We start from the raw sequence: 10,716 nt of genomic DNA, 5'->3' as shown, positions 1-10,716 counted from the left end.
GACTGGTGTGGGCTCACAGAGACACAGTCATCCTGAGCTGGACTGGTGTGGGCTCACAGAGACACACATCCCGAGCTGGACTGGTAGGTGTGCTGGGCAAGGCTCTCCCTATTCACCCTGGGAACCTCTCCCTCCAGAAAACGTGCTCCCTGCAGACTGTGCTGGTGTTCCCTTGGTTTGGAATTTCCAGTGATGTTGGGGGTGGATCTGCCCCATCGGGTTTCCTAAGCTGTAATCCTTACCGGCTCAGATCACCAGTCTTTTCCCACAGAGGCACTAGTCAACTTGAACCAGTGACCCTTTAGTTAGCAGCCAGGCACTTACCCATAATGCCACGCGTATGTGCCATTGAGTCTCTCCGTGGAGTCCCCGGGCAGTGCACACAGTTAATGTGCTTGGCTTATGACACAAAGGTTGGAGGTTCAAGTACACCCAGAAGAAATACCTGGCACTCCATTTCTGAGAAATCATTGGAAATCCAATGGACAACTGTTACACGCATGACAGCCATGAATCAGAATGGACTTGAAGGAAAACTTGTTAATTTAGTTTTCAACTCTCGTTTGAGGAGGCAGTTCTTCCCCTGTAGTATTTTGAGTGCCTTCCAATCAGAGGGGCTCATTTTCCGGCACTATGTTTGACAATATTCCAGCGCTCTTCATCATGTTTCAATATTCAATATTCTGGTATCATCTGACATTATTCCTCTGCCATTCATAAGGTTTTCAGTGACTAAACATCTAGAAGCAGTCTCTTTCCTTCTTCCTAGTCTGTCTTATTCTGAAAGCTTGGCTGAAACCTGTCTCCCATGGGTGATCCTGCTGGTATTTAAAATACTGGTGGCTTAGTTTCCAGAATCACAGTAAATCACAAGCCACCACAGGTACAGTGAACTGACAGCCCAGACGAGTGGTAGATATCATATAATAAATAACATAAAGTAGCAAAACCCCATAACACTGTAAAATAATACAATAATATAACAGTGTACCATAATGTCACAACATAATATAACATAATATTTTATAATATATTAAAATAATAAAATAATAATATAGCAGTATACCATAATGTCACAACATAATATAACATAATCGGTTCCAATTCATAGGGACCCTGTGCAGGGTTTCTAAGGAGCAGTTGGTGAGTTTGTACGACTGACTTTGTGATTAACAACTGACTTTGTAGTCCAGTGCTTTATCCCACAGCATGACACCAGGACTCCTAATATAGCATAGCAATAGAGCATAGTATTGCATAACATCATAGTATAAAGTAATATAACTTAACAAAACACCATGACAGGACCACATAATATAAGTTAGCAAACAATGTAATACAGCATAACAGCTTATCACACAGCATATCTTAACATCATAATAGCATAACAATATAATGTAACAAAGTAACAATGTAATATCACATAACAGTATATTATAACATCAGTTGGATTTAATGACATATTTGAAAAATCTGTACAAGACTGCTTTAAAATGTTTAAGAGCAAAAATGTCAGTTTGAGAACTAAGGTGTTCCTGACCCAAGCCATGGTATTTTCAAGAACTTCATATGTGTATAAATGTTAGACAATGAATGAGAAGGACCAAGGAAGAGTAGATGCATTGGAGTTAGGGTGTTTGAGAAAATATTAAAAGTTCCATGGACTGCCATAAGAACTCATAAATCTGCCTTGAAAGAAGTACAGCCAGAATGTCACTTAGAAATCGGGCTGGTGAGTCTTTGTTTCTCCAACATATTATCAGGAGGCCCAAATCCCTGGAGAAAGAACATCATGCTAGGGTTAGTGAGAAAGAGGAAGACCCCCAACGAGGTGAATTGATACAGTGGCAGCAGCAATGAGTTCAAGAATAGCAATTGTGAGGATGGTGTATGATTGGGCAGTATTTCCTTCAGTTGTGCATAAGGTAACTATGAGTTGGAACCAACTCAGCAGCACCAAACAACATGATACAATGACAGTATAATACAGCATTACTTCCTTATGTACAGTAACATAGCAACGTAGCAAAAACGCCATAACATAACGACATAATAGAATTTAGCCAAACAACGTGCATAGCAACATGATATAGAGCAAAGCCACACAGTATCACATAACCTAGCATAACATCATAATAGTATAACAATGTATCAGTAACAGTATAAAAGGAAAAAGAATTGTTCTGCTTGAAAAAGGTATGAAGTCGATTTTTGCAGCAGAGGCAAACTTTTTATTAAAACACGTGGCATTCTTCTGTTCTCATACAGCTTCTCCGAGTACCCCTGGCAGGAAAACTCTGGGGATAGAGTTTTCTTGCCCTTTATTGAACATTTATGGAAAGTTGAGCACAGTTCTGCCCATCTTTGCCTCCTAAATGCATGGAAACCAAGGTCTTCCGCATTCCCAGGTCACCACTGAACATTGTCATGGTTTTGGGCTTGGGTTTTTTGTTGAATGTGCTGATTGCCTCATGTTTTATGCACTGATTAGTGCATAAACTACTAAAAGTTGTTAAGTGCTGTTGAGTCGATTCCAACTCGTAGTGACCCTATATAGGGTTTCTGAGGAGCAGCTGGTGAGCTTGAACCACCGACCTTGCAGTTCACATGGCTTTGCAGTCTGGCGCATTAACCCACAGCGCCACGTAGATTGCAAATATTTTGAATTGAGTATTTGCTTTGATTTCCCAAATGGGATCTGACCAACTTGAACATCTGGAAATAAGCTAGCCTCTTACATAATGTTATTCTTTATATACAGGTGTGACCAACGTAACACAGGCAAGTCATTTGTTCCCTTTGAAAGAAACTAAACGCAATTTTAATTTTTTTAATGTATGAAATTTTAATTTAACAGTGTGGCACTGTGGGATAATGCACTGGACCGCAAGGTCGGTTTGAACCACAAGGTGGGTGGTTCAAATTCACCAGCCACTCCTCAGTAACCTTATACAGGGTCGCTATGAGTCGGGACTGACTCAGTGGCACTTAACAATGACAACTTTGAACAGACCTTAGAATCATTAGATTCATCAATGAAGATAAGATTCTAGGGATGAGGATGACTGCTCTGTAGCCAAGAGATCCGACCTTCCAGAACCTTCCCTCTGGGCACAGAAGCCCGTGGGTGCTTATTTATGCAACATTGGCCCCAAGAAATGGAGCATTCTCCTGCCACTTTCTATTCTGAAAACTTTAGGAGCAGCACCTTGGAGAGGACTGGGTTCTGGCCTAAATGCCCTGATGTACACACAGAAGCAGAATCCCGCTAAACAGAAAATCTGGGAAGTGGCTGGTCACGTCTTTTTCAGCAAACAGTGGCTCTGTGACTGTGTTCAGCCTCCCCGTAAGCACACATTGTCAAAGGGATCCTCTCTCGAATCCATCAGGAAATAGGAAGGATGCAGTTTTTCAACACAAAAGCAACAACTGGTTGTTGTTATCTCTGCCTTGAAAACAAAGGCCTAACACTATGATGGGACCATGAGGTCACTAGAAAAGAAGTTTTGTAAAAAAAAAAAGATTGGAATCACCTATGAACATGTCCTTGGTGGCTGTCTGCATTTTTGCATGTTCTTTTGCAGGAATGTCCAACAGAATCTCAAGTAGCAGCATCTCTTCAGTGCATTAGATTCAGAAAGGCATTTATTTTCTCTCCTAGTGGGGGGAAGGCATTTCTTTTTTCTCCTAGTGGGGTGTACTTAGCAGAATCTCTACAGTGCATTAGATTCAGGAAGGCATTTCTTTTCTCTCCTAGCGGGGTGTACTTCCAAGGGAGCACCATCGGGATGGCGCCCATCATGAGCATGTGTACTGCGGAACAATCCGGAGGGGTCGTCATGGTAAGTCTGGGGGTGCCTTCTTAGTGATTTCCTTACCAACCACTCCTTGGACTGGGCTTTGTGGGGAGAAACCCTTCTCTTAAATGCTCTTTAGGTTTCATTGCGAAGGGACCCTGGTGGCACAGTAGGTAAGTGTTCAGCTGCTTACTGTAAGGTTGGCATTGGAAGCCACGCTGTGGCTCCATGGAAGATGGACTGATCAATCGGTTCCCCTGAAGGTTACAGCTCTGCTGTGTCGTGTGGGGTTGCTAGGAGTTGAAATTAACAACACCCAACAACAACAGATTCTGTCCAGCTGTGATTTCTAGCTGTATTTATCATCTTGTAGACCCTACAACATTTTAGGGACTGTTGATAAAGCACATCACGTAGCACCCAGAAGAAGTGGTGAGTGTGTGAAAATAGTTCAGTGCAGGCAAGTCGACCCTTTCTGTGGAAAAACAGTATCAGTGGGACTTGGGTTCAAGGATTGCCATCTGGAGTGGTTACATGGGCGCGATGAGTCAGGGCATGGGGTTGCCCTCAGCCCTCCACCACTCAGCTTTTTGGATGGACTAAGGTCTCACCGTTAGAATGGTTTTTCTGATGATTTCACTCTAGGTCCACTAGCCAAAAAGTCTGAGGTTTTTAACTGTTTACCACCACAAATGCTTGACATGCCTCCTGACCCATTTACAACTTGTCTGCAGAGTAATCTTATTCCTGGAGACGGAAACCTGACTTTATTGCTTTACAAAGATGCTTTCATTCTGGATGGGCTATATATGTTTGGAGAAGGAAGTAAAATGGGAAGACTATTTGAGACTTGTTCCTTATGGACTTAAGAGGGAAATAATCCTAACTGGGGGTACACTCTGCAGTGTCCCTGCTCCGGAACCTTCATGTCCCCTGGGCATCAGCTCCCAGACAGGGAGGACCTCTGGAGACCACTCTGTCTCTGTTATAGAAGTGGAACCTTACCCTTCCAAGGAGCTTTGAACACCACCCAGTTTTTAAACAGAGCCTTTATGAAAAGGCAGTTGTAGTCCAGAGTGGAAAGAGCTATGTTCTGCTGACTACCATCTTCACTTTGCATACGACCTAATCTAATCAGTTTAGGGTCTGTGCTCCACAAGCACTTTCATCTTCTCTGGACTCGCTAATGGCAAATAATATAAACAAGAGTTGGATGGAGACACTGGAGAAGCTGTTTGGAGGGAGGGTGACCCTCTCGTTGGATTTCTGGCTTCAGGGGCTCCTTCCCGGCTTTCTGTGAATCTGGATGCTCTGGATGTGATCTCCACCATAGAAGTTGCTGGAAAGTTTGCTTTTGCTTGTTGCCAGGTTCATTTTAAGCTTGATTCCAACTCTAATTTTATATCGTCAACTGTGAAGTTTTAAGAGAGAATGATTTTCTGTTTCATGGTCCCATGGTTTTTTGCTACGGAAATTGGTGGGGGATGGTGATTATTATTATGACGATTAGTTTAGAGCTGAAATGGAATTCTCCTCAAGCATGGCAGATTGTACTGCCACAGGGAGCTGACATGGTCTTGTGGACTCTGGTCACTGGAGGTCAGTTGCTGTGGTACACTTCTGTTTCCATGTTATCATTTTATTCTTTTTCAAAAACATGCACAGAGACCTAGATTTTGTAAAATAAAGGGAAATGACTATGGTAAATGTAGCAGGCGATGTGCACCGCAGTGACTAGCTAGTCGAGCCCAAATTCAATCATCAAAAACCATGCGTAAGCCATTTAGCTGAAGTCATCTTCACGACGTTTCAACATGCCCCTTGTTTTCAGAAGAATCGACAAGCATGAAAGTGCCGCAGGTCTGGGGATTGCTAGAATCTTCATGCCCTAAGCAAAATCAAAACGGTGACTAGGTCTGTGACTTCCCGACCAACTTTTCTCCTATTGTGTGTTGAAGACAAATGCATACAAAACAAAAGCCGCTGGTGTCAAGTCGGTTCCAGCTCTCAGTGATCCTGTAGAGCAGAGTGGAGGTTCTCTGAAGGGTTTCCATAAATCTGCATGGAAGCCGACAGCCTCATCTTTCCTCTGTCGAACAGCTGGAGGGTTCGAACCACCAACCTTTAGTCAGCAGCCCACTGCTTAATCCACTGTGCCAATGGGTCTCCAGTATGCCTCCAGCTCAAAAACTTAAGAGCAAAGAAATAATGTAGCAAAGGGAGCGGGGATTTCAATCTAATTGAAAATATGATTTGTTACTGTTTTTCTGTTTGTTTTTTCCATGAATGAGTTAAGCATTCATTTTAGCAACTTAAAGCTGTGCCCTTGTATCCAACTGAACTACACCGTTCTTAATTTGGTGATTATGTTCATCAATACAGAAGTCTCTTTCTTAGACTATTTTTTCTTTATAACAAATGTAAACTCTTAAACAGGGTCTCTGAAGCAGCGTTCCGTTTGTAGTCAGTCACGTGTGTTGAAGACTATAAGACAATACCGTGACTTAAAACTAAACCAAGATCTTTCAGAATACAAAAGAATCAGAGTCGAGGGGGTTTTCAGTGTTTCTGTTTTAAGGGTGAATTCCTTGACTTTTATTGCAAAGCCTGCTCAATGCCACCTTCCACATTTGTGGACCATCATCAGCATTTGTCGTCTGGCTGAGTTCTCTTAAACAGCATGTGTTATTCTGGGGAACTGATTTCCTGAAACATATTTGTAAAACTTCCTACAACAGGAAACTGTAAAATCTAAACAAAGTAATTTATTAGGAATTTCATCTCTTCTAAGAATAACTTGGTTCCTTGCCAATGCCATACTTTTCTGGGACTGCAGACTCGCAAACCAAGCCGCCGCCGCGGCATCAACACACCAACAAAAGGTATTGTTGTTAAGCACCATCGAGTCGCTTCCAATCCATAGCAACCCTGTATGGGGTTTCTGAGGTGCAGTGGTGAGCTTGAACTGCTGACCTTCAGGTTCAAGTGACTTTGCAATCTAGTGTATTAACCCACAGCGCCGTACCAGGACTCCAACAAATGTATAGGACACACCTTTTATCAGAAGGCCCCACAAAGATCATGCGTGCCAGGAACAATGTTGGTTGTAAAACCCGTGGAAGCCTCTTAGAAAGTCTCTTAACTCTTTTCTGGGTAATACCAAGCAGGAGTATCCATGACTCTCCTTTCGCTGCCCCTTGGTGTGCAAGCCTTTTCTAGGGTACTATTCCTGCGGGGAATGGGGGAGTTCTGCAAGTCATGTTCATTAATGAATGAATGTTAATGTGCTACAGTTGACTGACTCAAAGTTCATTTCTAATACATATTTGTCCCAAGTCACCCAAACGTTCCACTACCGGGTTTAGGAGGGAAGTGGCCAAACGTACTTGCTAAGTGGTGAACCCCTTTCTACAACCAAACAAACAAGTCCAGCAGTAAAAGAAAATCAGGCACCTCTATCCAATTCCAAGGTTTACCTGAGAAGAAAGGGACCAGCCAGATGGGAGGCATCATGGGATTACCTTTATAATTCAATGAGTCTGTACCCACTCAGTGTGGTTAGCTTTAATGACCCTGTGTATGATGTTGCAGGAAAATGCCCTGGACCACAAGGTCAGTGGTTCAAACTCACCAGCTACTCCTTAGAAACCCTATACAAGGTGGCTATGAGTCTGGTATCGACTCGACAGTGCTTATCAACCACCACCACCACCAACTGCCTACCAGTAGGTGTGCTCAGCAACAGCTTTTGCTGGTCCAACTTCGTATCAGCATAGTTCTCCTTCAAGAGAGGAAATGGTACTTTGATTATCCATGAGTGAGCTTTCTTTCATTGCGTATAATATGGGACAATGGTTTTGCTTCATTCACTGAAATGGTACTTCATGAAGGTGGGTGGGAGGCAGGAAGGATCAAAGGATCCTCATAGGGAAAGGTAGGTGTTCCTCAGCAGAAGGGACCTCAAACTAGTGTAAAGAAATGCACTGTTTTGCTTTAGATTTAAACTAAATTTGGGGGCTCTTATTTCTGTATAGAGACAAGATTAAGTCAAATTGTAAGGAAGCGGGAAATGGGAGTTGCCAAACACAATGGGGAATGAAGCCGAGGAGATGTGAACCCTGTGCTCTTGTGTTTTTTTGGAGGACCATTCAGACAGCCCCCTGGGTGCGGCCGTGACCCTGGCCCACGAGCTGGGCCACAACTTCGGCATGAACCACGACACACGGGAGAGGGGCTGTAACTGCAAGATGACTGCTGAGAAAGGAGGTTGCATCATGAATCCTTCCACTGGGCAAGTATCTGCTCCCAGCTGCTGGTCAGCTCCGGCCACGGCTGCCGGTGTGTATTGGGAACCCGTGGAGCCCAAAGTTCCCTTGGGTTTCCGGCCAGAGACTCCATGGAAACTCCCAAAAAGTTCTTTCCAAAAATGTAACAAGAGTGGACAATGTTGCTCTGGGAGATTTGTGGACCACCGTCGTGATGCGCAGTAGGTTTTAAGGAGCTCTGGTAGCGTGGAGGTTATGAATCGGGTTGCTAACCTCAGGGTCAGCAGTTCGAAACTACCAGCTGTTCTGAGGGAGAAAGATGAGGCTTTCTGCTCCCGTAAAGATTTACAGCCTTGAAAACCCTATACAAGGTCGCTATGAGTAGGAACCGACTCCAAAGCACATAACAAAAGCATCTTGGCAACACCCTGAGAAGTGGCAGGATGATTCCATCTTTGTTTAGAAATTGAAAATGGCCCTACATCCCAGCTCATAGGCCCTCAGGAATCAAGGAGTCTGTCATCTGAGAACTTTGCAGATGCACGGGAAGAGGGAGGGGGTGGTGGGGGGAGGTTGGCCGTGGGAGTTGACCCATAGGGCATATATGAAGGGAGTTAGGACCTGGGAGATTGTTACCTCTGAAATCAGATCCATACCTCAATACCAGATCTTGGAGATTTAAATGAAGAACTTTTTCTGTTCCAATACAGATGATGTTTCAGTATATGAGGGGACTTCAAAAAAAGTTCATGGAAAGAATGGAATTGAAGGATAATCGTATTTTTTTTCACCAACTTTTTGAAGCGTCCTTTTATTAGGTTCTAGTCTTGGATCACTCCTGTAAAGAAAAAGACGACAGTTTTACTACAGCCTTCACCTGAGATATGACTAAGGTTAACTTGGAGTGACTGAAGATTCTGATACCTTCTGTCTCTCAGGACCCATCCCAAACTAGAATTCTGTGCTAGTTTACTAAGTATTTCATTGATAAACAGAAACATGGACTAATTACAGTGCCATCTTCCCTTTTAAAAAAACAACAACAAAAAAAAACCACATTAATGCCGTCTAAGTACTTTCCTTCAAGTAACTGCCCAGGCAGAGCCTGTCTCTGGGCTTCCTGAAAGGGGACCCTGAGAACAAGAAACAAATGCAGGCTGAGCACTGCAGAGACTGGCCTCAGGGAAGTCTTACTGACAAGGGGAGAGTCTGGTTTGAGAGGCAGGGATGTGCTGTGTCTGGTTTAAGAGTCATTGAGAAAGGCTGAATTGTTAAAGAAACACAGGTGTGCCTTGTGGGCCATGTCACATGGTTTGGGGGGCATCACAACACACCTACCAAAATGACCATGCAGAACCCTACAGGTACATCATGTCAGTGTCCATTCTTAAGACTTGACAGTGAGGCATTTTGTCACTGAGAGTTACCACTCTGTCATGGCCCTCACCACCAGCCTTCAGTGACATCGTTTTGCTCATGGTTCTATCTAAGCATAATGCCAGTGAGTCACCAAGACCATGGCAAGGAGCTTGCCCTCTGAGTCCATGCAGACAGACGCACAGCGCCTGAGCCCCACATGCAGGTAGATCACCCGACTCCAGATCCTCTCCAGTGAACTCTTCCAAGGGGAGGCAGACTCCTTGTCATCAGAGGTATGTGGGGAGAGCCAGGATGCCTGCCCATTGGGCATTTGAGACTAGGTGTTCCTTCTTGGAGTGTGAGGGTGAGCCAGTGATGGGTGCAGCCTTTGTCCAGCATCCAGGGAACCCAGAGGGAGTCTGACACCCCTGGGCTGTCACATGTGACTCTGAGGATTCGTTGGTGGGGAGTGAAGGTGCGTCTGAGTAGCTCCGTGCTGTCTCATCCTGGATGAGCTCATGAACTGGCCGTAGAACATTTACTGCATGCTACTTTCCTTGTTCAGAAAATGGGTGGGTACAAATGCATCTACCCGTGAGCCTCAAATGACTCCTAACAAAGGAACCCAACAGAAAAGAGGAAGATCTAGATTTGGAGACTAGACTGGGGTTAATGAGAGCTGGTAGGCCGGATTCTGACACCAGTGGTTTTTGGCACCGCGGGCAGATGGTTAACTAACCCCTCTGATCCTCATATGCCTTGCAATAAAATAAGTGAGTCCTTCTTTATCCAGCCAGCCAGCCAGCCATTTGTCCATCACTGTATGCATCCACTTTTTTGTACACATATTCAAGTCATTTTTAACCCTATACTTGTGGTGAGGAATACTCAGGTGGCGAAGACCCTGTATGCTTACACTGATGTGATTCTGAAGATATAGCAGCAACCCACACTTCCTGGTATATCTACGTAGTTTTGTGTCAAAAATGTAATAGTATTTGCCATCAAGATTTCATCTGATGAATGCCTACAATTCAGTCTCCCTCACTCTATCTGTCTGGGGCTTTGTCTTGCTGTTTCTCAGCTCCTCTCTCACCAGCCCCTTGTGTTTCTCTCTCTCCCCCCATTTTGCTCTCTCCCTCATTTCTCTTTCTCCCCTATTCCCTCCCCTGCCCCCCCACACTCTCTTGTTCTCGTGCTCTTTTTCCATTCTTCCCCCTGCTCACCCCCCTTCCCTCCCTGCTCTCCCCCCCTTTCCCCCATGAGGCTTTCTGCTCCCGTAAAGATTTACAGCC

At 44.3% G+C, this 10,716-nt stretch overlaps 1 protein-coding gene across 1 annotated transcript in view; it reads left to right on the top strand.

The window, feature by feature from the left end:
- Positions 1–10,716, top strand: part of ADAM12 (ADAM metallopeptidase domain 12) — a 322,246-nt gene that overhangs the window by 225,592 nt on the left and 85,938 nt on the right. The window contains exons 10-11 of the mRNA XM_006867472.1: positions 3,758–3,842; positions 7,940–8,088. Coding sequence (XP_006867534.1) covers positions 3,758–3,842; positions 7,940–8,088 — 234 coding nt within the window. The remainder of the gene's footprint in view (positions 1–3,757; positions 3,843–7,939; positions 8,089–10,716) is intronic.

The sequence above is a fragment of the Chrysochloris asiatica genome, unplaced genomic scaffold (genome assembly GCF_000296735.1).
Source record: "Chrysochloris asiatica unplaced genomic scaffold, ChrAsi1.0 scaffold00105, whole genome shotgun sequence".
Taxonomy (NCBI): domain Eukaryota; kingdom Metazoa; phylum Chordata; class Mammalia; order Afrosoricida; family Chrysochloridae; genus Chrysochloris; species Chrysochloris asiatica.
The sequence above is the reverse complement of the archived record's forward strand: the minus strand, read 5'-3'. Positions and strand labels throughout refer to the sequence as shown.